We start from the raw sequence: 25,265 nt of genomic DNA, 5'->3' as shown, positions 1-25,265 counted from the left end.
AGGACGGACGTTCTTTATCAACGATGATAATGTCCTCTCTGGTAAGCCGTCAGGTATTTTATCGTTTCGCCCAAGGGGGGGGTCCCTCTAACCTAAAAAACCCCCGTGTGCACGCCACACGTACTCTGCTACCCTAGTAGCTGCTTCCGGTGTGTAGTGCACGCCTGACCTGTCTAGGGGGGCCCTACAGTTCTCCACCCAATAACGGAGGTCGATGAATTTGCAACCATTATAGTCGCAGAGTCGTCTGAGCCTCTGGTTTAGACCCGCCACACGGCTCCAAACCAGAGGACCGCGATCGACTCTGGGCACTATGCTGCAGATATTAAGCTCAGCTTGCACTCCGCGTGCGATGCTGGTTGTCTTCACCAAATCAGCCAGCCGCCGGAAGGAACCAAGGATGGCCTCAGAACCCAAGCGGCAGGCGTCATTCGTTCCGACATGTGCTACTATCTGCAGCCGGTCACACCCAGTGCGTTCAATAGCTGCCGGAAGGGCCTCCTCCACATTACGGACGAGACCCCCCGGCAAGCACACCGAGTGCACACTGGCATTCTTCCCCGACCTACCCGCTATTTTCCTGAGGGGCTCCATAACCCGCCTAACGTTGGAGCTCCCTATAACTAATAGGCCCGCCCTCTGTGACTGTCGGGACCTTGCCGGAGAATCGGCCACTGGCCCAACAGGCGAGGCATCCTGTGGTGGCTCGGAAACGATGTCATCACCACTAGGAAGCACCCCGTACCTGTTGGAAAGGGGTAAGGCAGCTGCCACGCGGCCAGATCCCACCTTCGCCTTTCGGCCAGGCACGCGCGAGCCCACCACTGTCCGCCATTCACCCTGGAGTGATGGCTGACCGGTAAGATGCTCACTGCCGGAAGACGCAGCGACATCAGGGGTTCCATGTGATTCCAAGGCCACCGAAGTAGGCATAGGTCTCACCACAGTTGCCCCAACGCCACTACGAGCCGACGCCTGCGCCTCGAGCTCGATGAGCCTAACAGACAAAGCCTCCACCTGCCCCCGAAGAGTGGCCAATTCTCCTTGCGTCCGCTCACAACAACCACAGTCCCTACACATGACTATGTTTACCCTACTCTATACGGTGACAAATTCCCAAGATAATCTTCTGATGAGCTACTCTGATAATCAAGAAACACTCACTGAAATACGAGACGCGAAAACTACGCTAGGTTTTCCCAGAAAAACTATTTAAAAGCTAAGCGCAGCAAATAAGTACAAAAACGCTTTATACAAACAGTACTCGCTGCTGCTGGTGCTCTCGCTCTGGCTGTCACAAGACAACTGCTGATTCAAGTGACTAGTGGCTAACGGCCGCGAAACAAACAAAAGACGGTTTTAGGGCGCTTTCTGTTCTAAACGATCAAGAAAACACTAAGAAATCTAACACGAAAACTACGTAAAGTTTTATCAAGAACTGTTAGTTACTATGCAGAGCAGATAAACACAAATAGAATCCCTTCCTTAGTGGAAGGTCGTAAACAAAATGCAAAATAAACGCTTTATACAAACAGTACTCGCTGCTGCTGGTGCTCTCGCTCTGGCTGTCACAAGACAACTGCTGATTCAAGTGACTAGTGGCTAACGGCATCGAAACAAACAAAAGACGGTTTTAGGGCGCTTTCTGTTCTAAACGATCAAGAAAACACTAAGAAATCTAACACGAAAACTACGTAAAGTTTTATCAAGAACTGTTAGTTACTATGCAGAGCAGATAAACACAAATAGAATCCCTTCCTTAGTGGAAGGTCGTAAACAAAATGCAAAATAAACGCTTTATACAAACAGTACTCGCTGCTGCTGGTGCTCTCGCTCTGGCTGTCACAAGACAACTGATCATCCGCAACATAGTATAAATCAATTACGAACAGATTTCGAATACGTTCGCAGCATAAGAAAAACTACGGATATTCAAGGGAGGACAAGAGGCACTTGTTACAAAAACTGCTGTTTCTGCCTTTCCATGACGCTAGATACAATTTACAGACAGCGCACAACAGTGATGTACTGCGTTTTCCACATCAAACCGCGCGCTACGTAGATTACAGTGATTTCAATGGAAGCAGTGGATGGTTGCATAACTTCAGACAGTGCTACAGCATTGGAAGACTTAAGACAACGAAATTTCAAACAAGCATCAACTTGATGATGCACAACAAACTGCGTAATCGGGCAGAAAATTTGTAGATGAGATAAACTAACTTTTCCCATCGTTTAGTAAGGAATTTGTTTTCAGTTCCGACCAATCAGAATATTAAGAGGAAATTCATATGAAAGGAACTCTAGAAATTAGATGTACTAAGAGAGTTGTATCAAGATCAACTAACATCAATGCCTTAACACATTTGTATGCAATTACGTCGAGTGTTAAGATGGATCGTAAATTGGATGGAAAATTATTTATTATGCTGTAAAAAGTCGGAGGTGACCTGCCCCTTACGATTCTTTCTCCTGTGCGTGATCTTGCAAAGGCTGTGGGGAATATTTATGTCACAGAAAGCAAGAGTGGGAAAAAGGGGCATAAGAAAACTACTACTATGGTATGAGCACTGCTTTTGGCCAATAGCTTGTCAAATAACTTGCTTTTTCTTGATTCCTGGTCTGCGTATAAAAATCATACTCCTTTAGAGCAAACTACCCCTCGATAAAAGTGTATGACAGTGTAATTCATACCGTCTGAAACCATGGACAAATTCAGCTCTGGATGTTTGTCTTTTCCGTGCCTATAAAACATATTATCACACTATCTGCAGCTTTGCCTTAAAGCATAGCCAGTTTCACGATAAGCTCCACGACAAACTGTTTCGCAATCAGTTGCATGCCATCACCTTCCATCAGTTATCATCACCCCGTTACTCCAATATGATTCTACATGAACTCTTAAAAAGTGAATTTCTAGCTAGATGTCTGCACGGTCTGTAATTCCCACCTTTGATCTTGATGGTGTGAACCTTTGTGATCACTGTGGTACGCCATTTTTCATTTGGTGTTCATGGTGTAAGTTAATGGTTTGTTTTGAACATTTCTTGAATATCGACGATGTCCATTTTCTGAAGTATAATACATATGTCCCATAGAAGATTTATCTCTGCACCTCCCTGACCCTCATTTTTCGTCGCCCTCCTGATGCACATGGTGAGTCATTAGCAGCTAACATTTTTGCTGTAATAATTGCTGACAAAACACTTTCAAATCAGCCTTATTACAGCTTCAACTTGCGACCTCCCGCTCATGGGGTTCAATGTGAGATAACGGGGTTTTTGCTGAACGAGAGCTTCACACTGCAGTGGAATGTGCGCTGATATGAAACTTACTGGCAGATTAAAACTGTGTGACGGACCGAGACTCGAACTCGGGACATTCGCCTTTCGCGGGCAAATGCTCTACCACTTGGTCGATATAACGAGCCACCTAAATGATGTTAATACTCGACTCCAGGGAAATTATCGGTTAATTAATATCATGACTGAACTTATTTCCGCATTGCAAATGAAACTTGGGCTTTGGGAACAACAGTTACGAAGAAAAAAATTTCACACATTTTCCTACTTTATCAAAACAATCGATCGTCACATTGGCGGCAGCTATTAAATGCTTGATATCTGACTTGATATACGAATTCTAAAACCGATTTAAAGATTTTGAGAAATATCGTCTGCTTTGTTCTGTGTTTGCTACGCTATTCTCTGTAGTCATGACTTCACTACCGAGACATTTACAAATGAAATTCTGCGAAATACAATATTATGCACAGTTAAAAGGGAAATTTAATCAGGTTGATTTGGAAGAGTTCTATAAAACATACTTGGAGAAGAAGAACTATCCAGCGCCTTACAAACATGCTTTAAAAATTTCAGTATTTGGAAACACTTACTTGTGTGAACAGATCTGTAATCGGATGAATTACACACATCAAAAAAAGTTTTTCATCACTCCGGTTCCCAGAACTCCCGAAGATAAACGTTGACTGTGGATATTGTATCACAGGCACAGTCCCTTTCGCTGTTCAGAGATGTCACTAAACCTGCCCAAAGATGTAAACAACCATGCATGATCAGCGCTTATTAGACGGAGGCGGTCCGACAGCCGGTCATTTCCAGTCATTCCACCAGGAAGGAGATACAAGGCTCGTCTTGTCAGTAGTTGAATCATGCCTGCACGGTCAATACCGTGGTTCGATCGCGTCCGCATTGTTACTTTGTACCAGGAAGGAATCTCAACAAGGGAAGTGTCCAGGCGTCTCGGAGTGAACCAACAGAGAGACAGGAACTGACGATGACATGCCTCACTCAGGTCGCCCAAGGGCTACTACTGCAGTGATGACCGCTACCTACGGATTACGGCTCGGAGGAACCCTGACAGCAACGCCACCAAGTTGAATATTGCTTTTCGTGCAGCCAATGGGCGTCGTGTTACGACTCAAGCTGTGCACAACAGCCTGCATGATGTGCAACTTCACTCTCGACGTCCATGGCGAGGTCCGTCTTTGCAGCAACGACACCTTGCAGCGCGGTACAGATGTGCCCAACAACATGCCGAATGGACCGCTCAGGGTTGGAAACAGGTTCTCTTCACCGATGAGTGTCGCATATGCCTTCAACCAGACTATCGTCGGAGACGTGTTTGGAGGCAACTTGGTTAGGGTGAAAGCCTTAGACACACTGTCCAGCGAGTGCAGCAAGGTGGAGGCTCCCTTCTGTTTTGGTGTTGCATTGTGTGGGGCCGACGTACGCCGCATTACAAATATCTGTATAATGTTTTAAACGCTAAAATAAAACGTCCCTAAACGTTTAAATAAATAAAACATCTCACCTGTGTGTTGATGGTGTTGAAAGCACACATCTGAAGTGTTAGCAGGTGGCTGGAAAACGCGTGATGTGCAAATGGCTCTGAGCACTATGGGACTTAACAGCTGTGGTCATCAGTCCCCTAGAACTTAGAACTACTTAAACCTAACTGATCTAAGGACATCAAACACATCCATGCCCGAGGCAGGATTCGAACCTGCGACCGTAGCAGTCGCACGGTTCCGGACTGCGCGCCTAGAACCGCGAGACAACCGCGGCCGGCGAGTGATGTCCCTCCACTGGCTGGAGACTATCTCTTGCGACCGAACATTTTTGTAAGGCACGGCATGACTTCCAGACGTTGTTTAAACATCAAATTCTGTACACAAAATGTTGCTGTTTCCACTTAAATTTTTAAGTAACATACCAAATGCCCGTGCTCGATTTTAAAATCGCTAAACATCTGTACTATAAGACTAAATAACAAAAACGTTCATTCTTAATGTTGAAAATACTACACACACGACTGGCGATGGTGGAGATTATAGTGAAACACAGTAGCCCAACTGTACCACATACACAACTGAGTCAACTTGGATGTCCAGCCATTTTATCAGCACAACGGAGTTATCTTCGACTGTAAAGTCATAGTAGTGTGAGGAGGAATGGGAGGCTTCCTTTGTCTGTGCTAGAAATGGCAAATGTCCTGGGGGGGGGGGTCGGGAAAATTCTTTTTCTTCGTTGTCATTGGTCTGGTTTGTACAGGGTGGGGCAAATAAAAGTGGCTCGGAGAACAGAGTTCCAGGATACAAACAAAAACAGCAGAGGAAGGGAAATACAATACTAACATGACTACAGCAGACGTTGGAAGTGAGCACCATCCATCTCCTCTTGGATGTGGGAGACGGATTGTGGCTGATCTTGACCTTAGGGGGAGGTAGGTAAGGGGTGATGAGGGGAAAATCCTTTATTTGCACTGAAAATGACAGAGGTCCTCTACTATTGTAATCGTGTATAATGATTTTCCTGGAGAACCGAATAAGTCCTACATAGGACCGATCTTAAAAACGCAGCTTTCTCTGTTAATTGATCATTTCCAGAAGGAACCAGATAGAGCTCACATTGATACCACACTTTTTGTCTTCCATAAAACCTTCGATACAGTTCCAGGCCATCGCCTAATAACCAAAATACATACTTATGGGATATCTGAACAGATATGCGAAGGGTCTGAAAACTTTCACAGTGTCCTTTTCTTAATGGAGAAGTATCTTCCAAAGCAAATATATTCTCTGGCGTACCTCAAGGTACTATGATATGGTCGCTGGTGTTCAGTATATACACTGCGCCACACGCCTTTGAAACCCTACCACTTTCTTCCCCTGTGACACAGAAGTCAGAAATTTGGCTCGAAGATGCCTACGATCTTCTTCTGTATCGGTACAAAAGTCTGACACCCTGCGACCTCATCCTCGAGCTAGACGATGGTTCAAAGAACAAGGTGTCGACACATGAGTAAAAGAAAAGCCGGAGCTCTGAAGCTCACGTGAGATGTAAGGTGGGAAAAGATGTCATAATTGCACCAAATTTCGTCACCTGACCAACGCCATAGTGCACGTTTCACACGATGGAAAGGTCGCTAACCACTCCCCTGTTAACCATATTTCACTCTTTCTCTCGACGCCTTCGCGCTGGAGATCAGAACAGCGACTCTCTGCCTTTAAAATGACGTTGGTTTCTGATGCCTGGCCGGCGAAAACATTTCAGACACACCGCCGCTCGGAATCGATACGAAAAGGACTCAGCAGGTGGTATATAGTGTGTCAATGAAACCACCCCTTCTCTTGGGGAGGCTCATTTACACACAACTGCCGGTCAAAAACTACAGTTTTCAGTGCGATGTGCCGCAGCGGAAAGTTCTTGAATAACTTAGGAATTGCTAACACTTGCCCCAGACGACTCAGCCCTTCTCTCAGGACTTCATGGGGTTGCAACCCCACGGAATGTGATCTGACCCCCCTGCACTGTCACGCGACCCCACTTTTTGTTCTCGTATACATTGCGGGACCAGTAGGGAGCGTTTAAAATCAGTCGACAAAATTTGAATTTGGTCTAGAAACAAGAAAGGGTTTTTAGGCTTTCTCAAATCTCGTGTTTCACGCCCTCCTGTGACATGATTACGAGGGACCGTGATATTGACAAGAACATGAATAAAATAGCAAAGGGTCCGTTTAAGCCCCCAGTTTGGCAACGTCGTCCATATATGCAATCACTGACGACCACATGCTGGGTGGAGAGGCAACCCTATCGACACAGTCTCAGCTGCGTGACGCTATAGCCCTACATTAGCACCTGCTGCCCACATGCGAAATCTGAGGTGTGTCGAAAGTGTTGTCTATCCTGCCAGTGCATAGGCGTTAGTGAACGCATGTTTCTGTACAGAGACATTATTGAAATGCTCAAGATAGATGTGCGGGTAGTACTGAGGGCGTTCCCAAACTGGGAACTATGCCAGTTACTCGTATTCATGACATTGTCAATGTTTTACTTCCCTGTGAAGATGCCACAGAAAGTCGTGAAACAGAAAGGATGAAGAAATATAAACACCCTTTTCTGCTTCATATCACATTCAAATTTCGTCGAATGCTTTTGAACGACGCCTCGTGGTTCCATCCTGTACATCGCAAAAAAACTTGTGCTCATGCTACACTCCAAAGTGGTCAAACCACGTTCATTGGAATTGTGCCCCACGCTGACCTCAGAGAAGGGATGAGTCGGCTGAGGGTTGTCAGCAGTGTCCAAGGCTATCAAGAACGCCGTCCTGTGCGTTAACTGTGGTGCTGTGTTCCAGAAAGTCAATGAGCAGCGGGCCCTTGCAGTCAAAGGAAAAGGTCATCATGACTTTCCTGGAAATAATGTGCCTGTTGCTTCGAGTACTCTGCAGAATTTTCGCTGGGAAGCGCTTACATGTCCTTCATACAGTCCCCATTCCTCCCCTCGCAATATCCATATTTTTGAAACCTTGGTGAAAGAAACTGGTAGCTGTCGATTTGCTTCGGACGGAGATGTGCATGTCTCGGTACAATCACGGTTCCATAAACAACTGAAAACGTTTTTTCATGAAGGCATTGACCGTCTTGCCTCACAGTGGGATAAATGCAGTAACGTTTTTGACGACTCTTTTGAAACAATGAACAGTTTACTTACTTTTTACCCTCTATCTCTTTTTCATTTCACTGCCCCTTCTATATTTCAGATACCAACTTCACGCTGGTAACAATTGTGGTAATAACTGATTTAATTTAAATATTGCTTCTTTCCTAAGTGTGACATAATTGTCTTAGAGCAGTAATTTTTACCTGAGCTAAACCTTCAGCCGAATAGTTGCCCACTGAATTTGTTTGTAAATAGTTGGTCACCCACTTATTCGTCAAGGTCTTCCAACAACGCTGGAGGTGCTTTGTCAAACACCATGCAAACTGAGTAGGGGGAAGCTCTCAAGTTACATATGCACCCTGTCTATAATTCCCTGCCATGATGCTTAGAATCTCTGCTCATAGCACTTGTTTAACAGTGTTTTGAATTTTCAGAATCAGTGATGACGTACAGCTCTGTAACGGCAACCGTTGATGCCTAGGCACCCTGGTGCCCGCAGCCGCACTGGTCGTGGTGGCACTGATGGGCTGCGACAGCACCGTCATCATCGTGATGTTGGCGCTTAGTGGCTTCTTCATCGCCACAGACTGCACGGGCTCCTACCTCAACATGCAGGCCATCGCGCCCAACTACGCGGGCACCATCGTCGGGATCGTCAACATGTTCGCCAATCTGACGGGCATCGCCATCCCTTACATCGTTGGTGCATTCACCAACACCAATGTAAGTAGTTACGGTGTTACGTTGAACAATGTATACGGGGCATTTCGAAGCTTGTTCATTAGATTATAACTTCTACACTGGTGTGCAAAAGTTAAGGACATAAGTAACTTTCACATGGTATTTCACTGCCAAGTAACATAGCTCGATTAAAAGTGGACCAAGTTGAAAGAACTGCTACAGTATAGTCCAGAAAATACGCTGTGAGACGAACGATTCAAAGACAATTATTACAGTGACGTCACCACGATTCGTGATGGCCCCCTGTAAATTAAAAAAGACGGGACTTAGTTTTTAATAGGGTGTGTGATCACCACAGGTGGTAGTGCATGCCCTACAATGCTGTCCCGTGCTGGCCATAAGGTTGGTAAAGAGTCCTTCTTCTAGGGCGTTCCATTTCTCCACAGTGCGATTGACTCTGCTTTATGGTCGTTGCTGTACGTGGACGTGCTGCAATTATCTCCCGAAATACCACAAGTGCTCCATGGGAATTTATTCAGGCCAGGCCATTTGCTGAATATCATCTCGTTCCAAGAGCTCCTCCCCCTGAACTGTTCGATGCGGTGGCGCATTTTCGTCCATAAAAATGACATCAGGGCCCTAAAATGACGCACATGCAGAAGGGGTACATTACCACAGTAACGTTGACCTGTGAGTGGACCGTGCCCGAAGATTTGGAAATCAGTACGCCCCTGTGACATGATGCCTCCCCACAACATATTACCTGGACCACCAAAATTGTCATATTCCACAATGTTTCGCCATATGAGAATACGTCCAGCATTCTCTATCATTAAGATGATTCACGTTTTACGGTGTGGGAGGTTTAAACACGGCACACTCGCTACTCAACGTTATTGTGACTTTGTACTATTTACCTCTGTCCGTCTTTTTAGGGGTGCATTTGGCTCTGACATAATTTTCGTGGATGACAATGCGCAGCTGCATCGACCTGTGCAGACGGAGAAGCTCTTTGAACGAGAGGATTGACGTGCCCGTTCCCCCGTCTTAAACCTCGCAATACCAGAGGAGGAGTGGGGTACATTCTGCCCAGGTTTTAAAAAATATTGCAATCTAGTCAGCTTTTTATACTTTAAAATTCTGAAGAAATATTTATTGTTTTTAGTAAATTCTCTACTGGATTCTAGAAATGTAAATTTTTCAGTTAAACTTGACCCAGAATTTTAAGTCTTAGTAGTAACTGTCGCTTTTTCCAGTGAACATCATATTCAATTTTCTCAGGTGCATGTCCGCAGTTACCCATCAGTGCATCTTTAAAAAGTATGTTTTGAGTAAAAAACAACAAGTAATAAATTTTCCTTACAAAAATATTTTGGTTCTTCACATTCTTCTGTCCATAGACAGGCATGGGATTGGCCGTGTCATAATAAAAGTTAAGTGAAAACCAAAGGAATCAAACATGACTCTCGATCATTTCTTATGCTTAGGACTGGGGAACATTTCAAAATCTCCTAATTAGGTTCTTCTGGCCTAATACCGAGCTCACTAATAATGTTACTTAATTTTAATGCTTTCTTGATAGATTCTGTCTTAATCAGTTTTAATCTCATTCCTCCTTCTACCATGGCAAGAAGTACTTCCCTTCATAACTGGTAATACTCTTCCCAAGTCGGAGTGGCTTCAAGAATATCGTCGACATTAACAGCCAGTCGTTCCATCATGTCTCGATCTTAAAAATTGATTCATGAGCTTTACAAATTAACATACAACCATGTTAAGCACAAACGCTTCTATATAAAACTGATACACACAAGGTGTCCCAGGAGGACTGGTCAATATTTGAGAACATGACAATAACTATCACACGAAACAAAAGAGTCTAGTAAACGTGGGTTCTTAAACGCATACCTTAAGAGCTATGTATACTTTTTCATTTTCAATGCTGTAAAACAAATCTCTTCTATTGTAAGCTCTTTGCTTTCCATACTTCGGGAGGACCAATATGGATTATTTTTCTCTTGTTTCACTGCATACTACCACATCCCAGAATATGGAAAGCAAAAATCCTGCAATAGAAAAGATTTGTTTCGCTGCATCGAAGGCGAGGAAGTGCTCATAGCTCTTAAGGTATGCGTTTTAGAGCCCATCTTTGCTATACCTTTTTGTTTCGAACAACTGTTCCTTTCATATCCTTGAATACTGACCATTCCTCTTGGGACTATCTGTATACTGCCTTGCAGAAATGCAGTTTATTCCTCCATTCAGGGATCAATCTCAGATTCCAATACCCACGAATGACATCCAACAAAGCCTCACAAAGGCTGTGTACGCCCTGCTTGCCAACGGCGCTCTGCAGACCCGGACTGGCACCCATCCAAATGCTAACCCAGCCCGACTGCGCTTAATTTTGGTGATCTGAAGGAAACCGGTATTACCACTGAGGCAAGGCCGGTGCCTCCCTCAAATCCACTTTTTGTTTATTAGACAAGTTTCAACTGAGGTGAATTTCACGTCATGTGCTCTGACTGGAGTATCCTGAGCGACTTGATTACCACCTCCACCTCCAGCAGTTTATGAGTTGCCATGGTATACTAGGTTAGACTGTATCAGCAACCCAAGTCTCAGTCTACAAACCAAGTGTCATTTGATCTATTCTTCCCCATGGTTTGTTGACCACATCAATTTCGGCTAATGTTACTGCAGTATCTTCTGCTTCATATAAGTTCTTTGGTAATTCCACGACTATCCTATGTGACATTTGCGGTGGCAGACCCCAGAAAAATGTATCAAGTGCTCTCTGTCCGGCTTCCTGTAATACGGCCTTGCTGGCGTTATCATCTTCAGTCAGTACATATGTGTTAATGAAACTTCCCACAGATTTCACGTGTTTCTGAAGTACTCCGAAAAGTGATCACAGTAGCACCTTGACGTATTTTTTCCTTCTATGTCTTTACACTAACCCTTGTGAAAAGGCATAAAATGACTGCTTGTCCCTTAATTTCTCATTGCACACTGCGTAAACCCTAGCGCCCCTGCTATCCTCATAATTGTTCATCGCTCCAATTTCCCAGCCTGTCAGCTGTACCCAAATTATAATGAAACACAAAGATTTTAACACTAAATTTACCGGAAACTTATGTTACAAACAAAACAGTGTTAGTATTAAGAACAGGTACATTACGGTGTGACTGTTCTCTCTCTCAGACTTTTCTTTTCACTGCGCAGTTCTAAGTTATCCACTTGTACCAAAACTACTTTTTCCAGAAGACGCCGAATAGCATCCTGAGCTCTCTAGACATTTTTCTCACATACTACCACCAAAAGTACATAGTATACCCAAAATAATAAAGAAGAAGAATGGATAGGAAAAATAACCACATCGCCCAAGTAAATTCTTAAGTTGGCACTCATTTTATTGGGTAGAACATCCCTGTTGCAGAACCGTGGAGCAGTTGCTGTCTTCCGTTCGTTGTCCACCTTAATCTTCAGTAGCTTCTTGTGACATCAAATTATTGGGTGTAGGAATAGCTTGGTGTGGGCGAGAGACTGTAAGCCAGAAATGGATGTGGATACAGCAAAGACATCCCATGGATACAGATGCCCCTTGTAGTTCCTTACTTACTTTCATTCAGTCTTCAATGCTATCAGTATTGATGCCTGGTGAGTGTGGCTCGCAGTATGCTGACCTCACATCGCTGGCCTCATCAGTGGTAGCGCTTACACAATATCACTGCAGAAGTGTCAGGTCCCTGGTGATACCAAAGGAGCCAACTGGCACGACGTCCACGGCTGCTGCAGAGAAGGTGTCTCGGTAGGCTCTATCAGGCCCTAGCAGCACAAGCTTGGACGGGTCGTCAGTGCATGTCCCAGGATCTGCGAGGGCTGCTGCTTCTCAGTGGCGCTGACCCACACTGGCAGTAGAGCATAGGGCTGCCAAGTGCCTGAATGGTCAGACAGCTGTCGAGGGTTCGGGGTCTGGTGACGGTGGTGGCAGCTGCAGGACGGCGTTGTCTGGCACAGAGTGGACATCATAAAATAGCCCAGTTGTTCGATTCCAGCTGGCTGGCTTCGAGGGGTATAAATACAGCAGTCTGGTGGCTGACCATGTGGAACGAGTACCACTGTCACACTGCTCCGTGTCATCGATGACTCTGTTCCTAGTACTGAGTCTTCCTGAAGAGTGATCAGTACCGGAGGTATGGTCATTGCCTCGCAGAAGTAGATCGAAGCACAGAAGCGGCCACCGATCTGCGGTGTCAGGTGCCCAAAACTTGGCGCTCTGCTATTATGTGCTCAACAGTACGGTTAAATGGTATTTTTTCTTAATTCTTTAAACAATAAGCCGAGATGAATCAGAATAAAACGCGAATTATCCCTAGTTATGTATAACACCATGCAGCTTTCTGGAAGTTTTCCTCTGCAGACTCTGAGGTAAAAAGAAAGGACGCACCACAAAGAAGCTACGCAAATTTGTCACAAATTGATTTTCACACAGGTATCGACGGAAAATGCAAAATCGTAAACTTTGTCGGCCAATGGATGAATGTGTAAAGCTGCAGCGGAGTGTCACTTCTAACTGGCAAGGATGGTAAGGGGGGGGGGGGGGGACATGTAAATACCTGGGCATTAAGTCTTTGCAAGCTTCAATCCATATACTCCGTTGGACAGTAAGTATGCCTCGCAGACATGCACATGAAGAACATATGCAGGTGTCAGCATTTGAGAGAGAACTTGTGGTTGGGCTCAAAGAAGCCGGCTGAAGTAATCGGCGAATCGGTCGAAGTTTCAGTAGGAACGATGTCACTATTCGACGATGTTGGCAGGAATGGGCAACCATGGCCGAACACAGCGTCAACAAGGTAGCGGTCGACCTAGAGAGACGACAGAGTGTGAGGGCTGAGCATTCCTCCAAGAGACACTCAAGAGTCCGGGATTCGTCATTACCATCGATCCGACGTGCAGCTGGTGCTTTTGTGACCACAAGAACCATTGATAGGCGGCTTACAGAAAGGCGGATGAGCTCATCGCAGGCTTTGCGCTGACTCTCATTGACATCTGTACGCCAACAAGCCCGTTTGAGGTGATGTCAATCACATTCCGCCTGCAGTCTCTTTGACTGGATTATAATTGTCTTCACTGATGAGTCCCTCCATGAACTCAACCCCGATTATCAGCAAAGACTTGTCTGCTCAGAGGTGGGATACCAACCTGACCGTCACCCACCATATAGCCCGACTACCAGGAATGCTGGTATCTGATGCCATATCAATTCATAGCAAGACCCCTTTGGTCTTTATCCACGACAACGTTACAGTAGAGCGGTATATCGACGATATTCTACGCCTCGTTTTGTTCCCTTGAGGCAAGCCATCCTGGGCTTACATTTGAGCAGCATAATGCCTGCCCACACAGGGCGAGAGTTTCTGCTGGATGTTCCATAACATCACGCCTTCCATTTTACTGTGTAAGTGAGCTTGCCTTGATCACTACTACGAGCATTATCATAATAGAAAGGTTACACAGAATTAATTCGTTTACCTCCCTGAGCAGAGAACGGCAAAAGGTGATGATTTAAGCCTCCAGTCAAAAGGCGCATTGCTACATACTGGAGGCTGGAGAAGGGTACCAAAGAAACTCCGACGCTCTTCATACGTCCACATGCTGCTGTCATTAGTATCTTTCCAAGGTGTATGATAGCTATTAAACTGGTAATTGACTTCAAGCCTGGTAATGAATTTCAAGCAATGAACGTCGATTCTCTTAGTTGCTTCGTCCAAAATCTAGACACTGGTGTGCTGACAACTCTATAAAGCGGAATAACTGAAAGAAGGAAAGGAAAAAACCTGCCATCCTCGCATTTGGATGCAATACAACATTTTTCTACGTCTACACCTACATCTACATTCTGGACACCACCGAGAAATTCATGGCAGAGAGTAGTCTCATTGTACTCCTTATTCCATTCACGTGTGAAGCGCGAGAAGGATCATGGTTTGAATGCGTCTGTGCGTGCAGTAATTATTCTAATCTTATCCTCACGATCCCTATGTGAGGGATAAATAGAGGGTTATATGCTGGAGTCATCATTTAAGGCCGCATCTTGAAATTTTGTTAGGAGACTTTCTCCAGTTCAGTTTCTTCAGCATATCCGTGACACTCTCCCACGGGTCAAACAGACCTTTAACCATTCGTGCTGCCTTTCTCTGTACACGTTCAATATCTCCTGTTTGTCATATTTGGTACTGGTCTCGTACACTTGACCAGCATTGTAGACTGGATCCCACAACTGAGTTGTAAGCAATATCTTTTGTAGACTAATTGCATTTCACCCATATTGTATCAATAAACCTAACTGTACCACCTGCTTCACCCATGACTGAACCTGTGTAGCGGATTATGAATTCTTTCAAACGTCTACAGATCATCTCATAATTCCATAAGGCTGTGCAATCCGCAGATCCAGTTTTTCAATTTTTTCAGCAGGTGTGCTCTAAAATTGAGTTGATCTCAGACAGCAAAACCCGGAGGGTTGAGGTCAGGTGATACTGGAGGCCAAAGGACAGGCCCTGTTCGACCTAGCACACGAAGATCGCAAGTCGACTGAACACAGACACATCGTCCAATTTAGTGTACACAAAGTAAACAAAAACAATTCACGTTTACTCACATAGTAGTTACACTCACAAACGAGCTCCATTACGGTAACTAGCCTTTAGTGTGAATTTTCATAATTTTCTGTTCAAGCTTCTGTTGCCTACACACGACACCATGTTGTGATGTCACGCACAACGTGCACAGGCTTTGTTTTTTTTTAGGACGTGCCTTTTCGATCTGTCCATCTTGGACCATTTTGGAGCATTATGTGCCGTCTTACAAGAGAAGCAAAATGTGGTGGAGTCCCATCACGTGTGTACCACCAACCAAAGATCATAGGTGAAATTCGAGCTCTTTTAGATGAGATTAACCGAAAAGTTTACTTTTCAAATACATTTACACTGACTAGGACTATATTTCATTCTAAGGTGGCGGTGGTTAGCGTGCACATCTTCGCAATTATCTTGTAGAAGGCTCGTTTGTGGTTCCATGTTTACTGGCATGGTTTTGGTTCCATTATGCTAGACTTTCACCTGTGTCGGTGTACGCTAACAATTATGATCCACCCTATATAGTGCAGTATGATTAGTGTTCTGTTGGCTTCATAGTTATCGATTGTGATGTCAAATATAGCTGTGGTCTCATACCAAAAACGGTCCGTCTAAAGGAGGTAAATGGAGCATAAACCCTTCCCGTACCTGAAATTGCCAACGGACCTTATATTACGATGCTCAGCCGCTTATAATCTTTATGGTGTATTAAACTTTCTTCATCAGCTTTTGAACGGCGACATGACGTAGCGTGAAGTTCCTTATCAGCGGCCTATACGCAAATTCCAGATTTAAATGATAGACTTATTTGGTACGTCCCACTGACTGGTGGTGATAATCTGTCAGTTGGATGAAAACTTTAAATTCATAGGCAACTTGGCTCTGTCAGAGAAGCGGCGGGTTTCATCCTATACCTTTTCTCCCTTGTGACGTCAACGATGGGCGGCGTAGGAGTCATTCTTCTGGTTTGCCAGGATGGTATTCGGTTCCCCAGCTGCCAGTTGTATGTTCGATCAGTTGGCGAGAGCTGCAATAACCCCTCTGGCTGGACTGACGGCGTTCCGGAAAACACTATTTTATTCCAACAAGCTGGGACAGATGTAGGTGCGCCGGCCGCTGTGGCCGAGCGGTTCTAGGAGCTTCAGTCCGGAACCGCGCGACTGCTACGGTCGCAGGTTCAAATTTTGCCTCGGTCTTGGATGTGTGTGATGTACTTAGGTTAGTTAGGTTTAAGTAGTTCTGAGTTATAGGGGACTGATGACCCCAGATGTTAAATCCCATAGTGCTCAGAGCCATTTGAACCATTTTGAGACGCAGGTGTGTGCAGCGTGGCGTCGACCCACGTGCCTTCGTGTCAGAGAACGGCCCTGAAGGTCATACAAGTTGCTAGGGGCCAACGCCCTGACTGGTTCCTAAGTGCAATGGCGGCCAGCTGAAGCTAGGCCATAGCGGATACGACTGACACAGCGGCGGTGCGAAGGTGAAGATGACGACGTGGAGGAGGGGTGATATGACGAACCGAGCTTTGAAGGAAGGAAAGAGGATTAGAGTTTAATGTTCTGCCGACAGCTCAGTCATTGGAGACGGAGCACAAGTTCGGCGGACATCGAAAGGATGGGAAAGGAAATCGGCAGTGCCCGATTCGGAGAAACCATTCCAGCGTTTGCCTAGAGCGGGTCAGTGAAATCGTGGAAAACTTAAATCCAGGTCGTCCTAGCGAATCATAGTGAGCGTACTAACCACTGCTATGCCCCCTCGCTCAGTACCTGAATTCCAGACAATGTCTGCGTGCCTTCAGGACAATAATTGCAAGACCGTAGCCCGAATTTCCTTACTACGTCCGTACCGTAACACCCTTATTCATCATTCCACACACTTGTCATCTGAATAAAACATTTGTGACGAAGCTTACGGTTTCAGAATTTAGGTTTTATTCACATCCGGGTGCAAGGTTTTCAAATGTACGATATTTGGATTGCTTGAGCGAGCTAACATCCCAAAGATGTTCGGGCTCACACGCGGTTCCTCGTCGTCGAAAAGTCTTGGCTCAAACTCGTGTAAGGGTTGAACCGCACATGTCGCATTACATGCCCTAAATTAGACACTTGTGACGCTTTGGTTAAGTTGTCTGGCTGATGGCAAGTTTGCGAAATACGAAGTTAACATAACATATAATAACAGTAATAATAATATCGGGATCTAAAATTAACGACCAATAAATGATGTAGGCAACACAGTTGAGATTTCGTTAGAGTAATGTTTTTTCAGAATGCAAACTAATAGCGAAAGTGGTCGTATTTAGAGTTACTATTACACTCGAGCGCATACCCATTTGACATAGTTCGATTATTCATAATCTCATCGTGAAATACAAGTTACGCGAAAAGTTAGAGTTCACACCAGGCGCGCGGCTGCTCACTGCTCAGAGACTAAGTCCCGCGACACCACACAACGCGAAATTTTCAAAGTCGTTTCACATCCTAGCTGCCTAAAGACCGACCGTCCGCTTTCGCGTCTGCATCTGAACTGTACCCTTTAGTGTCTACAGCCGAACTGTGCGTTTTCGCGTCTCTATCGGAACTGTCCCCTTTAGTGTCTCGACCAAAACTGCCCTCTGCCCGTCACCGACCGCGTTTCCCGCGCGCCAAACATCTCCACTCAACTGACTAGCGCAGTTCCCTTTCCTCAAGCCATCCATCTGATTGGCTAAGCTAATTCTACAGTACTTTACATTTTAACATATTTAAATAATCAAAGCTTGACCACTTTCACGATCTAAAAAAAGTAACAATAATATCCATTACATAATAAACGTTAAATTCATTTACATAAAACCAATCCATATCCTTTGATAAATAAATGATGACCAAAAGAAACTATTATGCACTAAACTTTACAACAAATATTCTGTTGTTTTGTAGGGCGGGCAAACTTCGACATTTTTCCAAAGAAACTTTCGCAATGGCTGTATCAATGATTTTTATTAAATCTGCGACCGGTTTCGCACCACTTATTGGTGCATCCTCAGGCAATATGTACAAAAAATAATGTAATATGAGCTCATATAAATTATTCGATCCCCCAATTCTGAGGTATAAACTGAACTTTTAAACAACCAGTTTTTTGAATGAGACAAGAAAATACTCACATACGCTATTTATAACATGGTAACGTTGACCATTGCCCTGTAGCCACTCCCCACCATTCACGTCCAACATACCGTCATCTGGTGAAAGCGGTAGTTAAAATATAAAAATCTTTTTTAAAACTTTTAAAATGATAGGAGCGGCAAAAACCTAGAAAATAAAATACGATGCTGCTAAAACTCCCCTAAACACGAACGACGAAGAGCGCAAACATTAGCATGGACAAACAGCGGAATTAGGTCCATGTAAACATATCAGAACTTACCGTGCAAGCTGAGGGGAGTGGACACGGACTGACTGACTGGCCGAAACCCGGAAAAAGCTGACGCAGCGGCGCGAGAATCGCCAGAGGCCGGAAGACCTGTACAAGGTGTGAAGAGTGGGGGTTGCTGAACATTTGATAAACAGTTTCTTTTGTCTATTTTTTTAAAAAGTCTAATACCATGCTGGTGGCCAATATAAAACATGGCAGTTAGTTAAAACTATAAGAGTAATAAATGTGGTGGTTCTGAATCCGTAAGGCCCGGAGAACGCATAAAAATACATAAGACAGAACCTACTAACAAGTAAGCTATACGGGTTAAGGCTGCCTGTTTAAGTAATCAGAATTCTGTAAAAGACCCTTGTGCCTCAGATCGGTCTGGGCATTAAGTGAGGAGTAAGGCGACTTCTTCAAACTCTGAAGATGTCAACCTCTTCCAAAACATTAAGGGTGTTGCACTTATTTTCCAAGTGTAACATCCGCATGTTGTTCTGGACACCGGTGATAATGGTGACCCGTTTCCCGCAAATGCGCACCTACGGCTGATTTTGAGCCTGGGTCGCTGATGTGCTCCTTAAAGTGGGTCTCAAAAGTTCTTCCTGTGTGGCCTATGTACTCCGCATCACAATCAACACAGGCGATACTATATACCCCCGACGACTTGAAACTACTCCATGTTGCAGTCACCTTGTGCCTGAACTTCTGTCCAATGTTTTTAGGAATATAAAAAGTCGGATTTATTGGCTTGGAACTTAAGCATTTGCCGATTCTGCTTGAAATGTTACCATAAAAAAGTATAATGTGGAATTTACGCCAATAGCTAATCCGCTACTTGCTGGCTGTAGGGAAGTGAATGTTCCGGGCGTGATTGGGGTGCGAGCAGTGTTATACTTCATGTTTATCTTCCGTAATACATCCCTGTTTATGTTTCCAACAAAATCCGCGTCGTATCCATTCGAAAGGTTTTAACTATTTTAAATTTGGGGATAGTACATACCGGGTGATCAAAAAGTCAGTATGAATGTGAAAACTGAATAAATCACGGAATAATGTAGACGTGGGGTTTTATTAGAACAAAAAAAATACAAAAGCTCAGAAAATGTTAGACAGATGGCGCTTCAACTGATCAGAATAGCAATAATTAGCATAACAAAGTAAGACAAAGCAAAGATGTTGTTCTTTACAGGAAATGCTCAATATGTCCACCATCATTCCTCAACAATAGCTGTAGTCGCGGAATAATGTTGTGAGCCGTACTGCAAAGCACGTCCGGAGTTATGGCGAAGCATTGGCGTCGGATGCTGTCTTTCAGCATCTCTAGAGATGTCGGTCGATCACGATACACCTGCGACTTCAGGTAACCCCAAAGCCAATAATCGCACGGACTGAGGTCTGAGGACCTGGGAGGCCAAGCATGACGAAAGTGGCGGCTGAGCACACGATCATCACCAAAGGACGCACGCAAGAGATCTTTCACGCGTCTAGCAATATGGGGTGGAGCGCCATCCTGCATAAACATCGTACGTTCCAGCAGGTGTTTATAAGCCAGGCTGGTCTGGTATGATTTTTTTTTAGTAATTTAATTGAAAGCTTTGTTGCTTTGGTAAAAATAAAATTGGTTCTTTTTGTCGTGACAGAATAAATTACTATTAATCACACCAGATTTGTCGGAGAACAGCAGCAACATGCGTAATTGATCCAGCTTTAAGAAATTCTATTACCTTTTAGCGGAAAATTCGTGCGGTACTCTCCGACGTTAGAAAAGTCGTGGTGTTCCGTTCGGAGCAGGAGGCGGCTGTCTCTTCTCATTCGCGATATCGAAAATTACTAAAAAAAATGAACAGAAATTTTTTTCGGAGGAAGATCGCGCGGAGAAAACAGACGGAAGTTACATGAAAGAAACCTAAGGGACCAACTAATTGGATTTGTACGAACATATAAACGGAACTGAAAGAACTTGGAATAAATAATATAACGATGTCGTCACGACAGCCTCCTGTTCCGACAGAACACAGGCTGGATCATAAGCTGCATAAATCTTTTAAACAGGAAAGATTATCACAAGTATAATTAATGAAAATAAGGTTGAGAGATTTTCTTTGAAATTAAATAAACTTCAAGGCTTCAAGTATTATATTATGAAACGGAAACTTACATTAACATGGCCACCCATTGCGGCGGTGGAGCGAATTTTCATGATATACAGTCTCGCTTGTTTGTGGCTACCTATATTTTTTAATCACTTAAACTCTTAAAGTTACAATAAAATGATTATATCAGTATGGAGCACAATACTTTTGCGTCCGACTCGCAACACATTCACAGAACAGCTAGAGAGTGGCGCGGCTCCCTCCAGAAGTAAAAATTGGCAATTGTTATTTTGAAATATAGGTGCATCGTTTTTTTTTTTTTTTTTTTTTTTTTTACTGATCGATAGCAGCGTACAACAGTTTATAGCTATCGTGATATTCTGCGCTTTTTAGGAGCGCGGCAAAGATATCTGGTTACAACATTCATTGGTATATGTTAAAAGTTCGCACATACTGACGCGAATACAGAAAAAAAAACTTTTACATGTTAAAAATCGCAGTGATAAAGGCTGTAATGTCACAATGCCTCCCATGTGAGACATGATGATTCCGGAAGGATCATCAGGACTCACATGTAGTTTCAAGACATACTGTGTTTTATCATCTGTTTACTTTCGTTCTAACATAAAATTGGAATGAGTTTGTCATCTAGTTATTTTATGCTTCCAGTACAGTTATGAAAACAAATAGTCTTTCAGTGTCTTTTGTGCACTTTGGCACTTCTCTCAGTTCATTGTAAGGTGTCCTTGCACTGTCATCTTAATTGCTGTTACTGTGAAACAAAATATGACAAAAAACAATCTTAAGTCTAACACACACAAAGATAAATGAATAATACGCTATATAGAAAACAAAACATGTCAGTAGACAAACATACACAGATACATTGAAATAATTACTTAAACAGTCCTCTAAAATTGTCTGTGACCTGTTTGGTCTCGTAATGTTTTTTATCCGTTTCATTAGATTCTTTTAGAATGTCGTTGTTAATCAGGACGTTTCACTTGACACTACACTGTACACTTTTATTTGTCACGCGCTCACTTAACCGGAGTCTGCAACGTCTATTCTCGTTCGGTGAGCGGCGTCGTCCGAGAGGTCACGACCCTGGGTGGCGTCTTTTTTGTGTTCGCTCGTGTTGCCTCTCTAGTGTCTCGCATCAAGCGTCATGTCGTTTACACGCAAATAAACAGAAAGAAACCTGTGTTACGTTCGTGCTATAATGTAGACTTACAGGTAAAGGTTTTATAGGATTCTGGACAGGATTGATAACCTTCCCTTCCAGTTAACGTTTCAGTGCTCAGTAATGCCTTGTCTTTATTTAACTATCTATCGCAAAATATCCGACGTGACTGATTAAATGGAAATTAATTTGAAGCTAAGACTTCCCTTTTCACAGAATAGATAAAGTTCATAATTAAGTTTCACTGTGATAGCTTTAGCAATGTCTCTTGCGTAGTTGTGAGACGGATAACATTCTAAGGTCAATGACACGCCTCCACAGCGCGCGCGTCGGTTGTTTCAAACGTTAATTGTTGAGTCCAATTGCAAGCAGCTCCGCGCTGTTGCCGGTTACTAGTCCAGTGCAACACGCGCTCGTGTATGCTCGTATGAAGTTTAACGTGTGTCACTCGCGCTCTGCTAAAATGAGAACACGCGGAAAACACACGTCTAGTGTCCTTTCTTCATCGTCGATCGGCGTATCGAAAACTTGGGTGGAAAATACCTCCCGTCTGTTTCGAGGATTTCACACGACAGTCCCTGCGACCTGCCATGCTGCTTACACACAGGTAAGTGAAGCCAACGTTTTACATATAGTTTGCAAAATGCTTTGCTGTGATCGCTGTCACTACCTGCACTTGCGTGTACACATGTCACTGCACACGTATTTTGTACACTTTATCACTTGCATTTTGTTTAGAACGTCTTAGAGTGTCTGCAAATTCACATCTCCCATCTCACATTGTGATTTCAAAGTTCACAGTTCAAGTTACTCTCAGGTAAATACATTACAAGATTAAACAATGTCCATAAATTACATACATACATACATACATTTCTTAAGTTTGCTTACAGTTACAAAATTCTGTTAACCTTTTCAGTCACGCCACGCCGGATTAGCGTATTGAATACCACTACTTGTGCATCAAGGCACGATTATTTTGGGTTATTCTCTCTCCCTTTTACAAAGGTAAAATTTTTTTAAAAACAAATCTTTTAAGCAGCTTGTTATTTCGTTTCTCTTCAAAATTTAGTGTCACTGTTTATGTAGAGCACAGATTGAACAAATTCTGTCTCTACTGGTCGAGCATACTCATGCATTTCTCTCCGGAAGATTCATGCTTCATAAAGTTACTGGCTGCAAGTACTACTCGCGGAATGTATTATAATCTCTCAACATTGCTACTCGCGATACGCGATTAGAACAAAACTTTCGCTAACGGATCTCTCCCACAAATTTCGTTTCCACTTCAACCGTCTAAAGAGCACTCAGATGAGCCTGTCAAATTCTAATCCTCACTTTTTTTTAATGGGATAGGATGGGGAAGTGGAAGAGGAGAGGATCAAATATGAACATAAATACACTATATACATATACAAATTCTAGCACAACTACACTAGGATATTTTTGTGACCTTAGATGCATGACATGCGTCACGTGTGCCTTCAAGTGGCTATTCTTTAATCTAATATCAGATCTTAGTTTTATTATTATAATGTGAGTCATATCTGGTGACAGCTTTCTAGTTACTCACACTTCCTTCTGGGCGATTGTCGGGCTTGGCTGTGAAATAGCTAATTACTTTAGTGCATCTTACATGTTTAAAGAAGAAACGTTTACCGTCAGGAATACTTCAGACTTGTCAGTACGACGTATATGTTTCCATGTAGTGGCACTCTCGACTACATGACCTAACAGCTGTTGTAAAACAGAATAGAGGAAATGCTTTGTTGCTTAGCTATTAAATCTTGATGAGGCTTACTGTTCGTAGATGATACTTTGAATCTGAGATTGAATCTCCTGAAAACTATCAAATACTACGTGATACTCTCCCTCTCTGTTATTTACTGCTTTTGACAGTTCAAACACTTGGCTACACAAATCTGTTTAATTCTGAAGATCGCGCTAACAAAAGGTATAGTTCATGGCGGTGTTACAATAACGCACAGTTTACACGTAATAGGCTGTACTCTGTACACTTAAAGACTAACATTCCATCTTGAGGGCTGAAAAAGAAATTGCTTAACCTAATATTTCACATACATATATATTCATTGGAGTTGGAAGGTGGCAATCTGCTACTTCCTTCCGTATCTCCTTTCACCAAAACGGCATTTCTCAATGCCAACAGCCAACTTGGACTGTTTACACCTATGACTAACTTAAAACTAACTGAGAATCTGCCCTCTCAAATGGAATGTGCTTTCTTTTTCGTACGCCATAATAAATCAAATCTTCAATTAGCTCCATAGTTTTTCGCCAAAGTGTGAGTACTCGTATTGGTGTGTTTGAATACCGAAGTGTTTCACAGGTTAAACCTTAGGCTAATGTTCCTTTGCTTGTTACTTTGCCTCGTTATACTTCTTGAGATCCTGGTGGTGATACAATCCTTTAATTCTGCCAGATGCTGGATCCGCTATTAGATAACATCCTGTATGTGGTTTTCTAATTACTACAAATGGTCTGTCGTACAATAGCCTCCATTTCCGATTTCTTTTCAACAACTTCGATGGCTTAAAATGTGTCCGTAAAAGCACCTTTTCATTAATATCATATGTAAGAGCCTTAGATACTTTCTTGTCATAAGACTTCTTGCGTAGATTCGCCTGTACAGCTAAGGATACCAATGCTTGCCTAAGTTTTGCATCTAAATCTAATTCTGGTTCTACAATTTTAGGTATGTGATCTAACCATTCATTTCTTTCCCGATGACTCGTCATTAATTCCGCAGGTGTAAATCCAGTTGAGAAGTGTGGAAGATTGTTGACAATCTGCTCGAATGAAGATACAGTCAATCCAACGGGTTTGTCGATTAGGTATGTAGGTTCGAATGAATCTATTGAACTCTTTGAAGATACGTTCGGTGGGATTAGATTGCGGTCTGAAACGAGATATAAGTATTTGTTTGATGCCATGTCTGGCAAGAAAATTGCGCCATTGTCTGCCAGTGAAATTCGATGCATTATCTGATAGAATGGCCTCCGGCTTGCCAAATCGAGGAAAATAGTCTTGTTCGATTCGACGGATGATCGGAAGTGCACTGGATGATTTCACTGCATAAAGTCTCACATGTTTTGTGAAAAGATCCATCAATGCGACTAGGTATTTCACCCCTCCCCTCCCTTGCGGCAGGGGGCCGGCAAGATCAAGGGCCAGAACTTGATTTGGTCTCTCAGTAATAATTGGATTCAGAGGAATTAGGTTCGAATGGTTGAAGGGTTTTGCCTTCTGGCAGATAAGACATGTACTTAACAAC

General features: G+C 43.5%; 1 protein-coding gene across 3 annotated transcripts in view; it reads left to right on the top strand.

The window, feature by feature from the left end:
* Positions 1 to 25,265, top strand: part of LOC124789532 (sialin-like) — a 139,417-nt gene that overhangs the window by 78,377 nt on the left and 35,775 nt on the right. For all 3 annotated transcript variants that reach the window (XR_007016129.1, XM_047256929.1, XM_047256927.1), the window contains one exon: positions 8,446 to 8,687. Coding sequence is in view for 2 of the 3 variants with exons in the window: in XM_047256929.1 (XP_047112885.1) it covers positions 8,446 to 8,687 (242 nt within the window). In the remaining variant the exon portion in view is untranslated. The remainder of the gene's footprint in view (positions 1 to 8,445; positions 8,688 to 25,265) is intronic.

Source organism: Schistocerca piceifrons, chromosome 3 (genome assembly GCF_021461385.2).
Source record: "Schistocerca piceifrons isolate TAMUIC-IGC-003096 chromosome 3, iqSchPice1.1, whole genome shotgun sequence".
Taxonomy (NCBI): domain Eukaryota; kingdom Metazoa; phylum Arthropoda; class Insecta; order Orthoptera; family Acrididae; genus Schistocerca; species Schistocerca piceifrons.
This window is presented reverse-complemented; position numbering and strand designations above follow the sequence as displayed.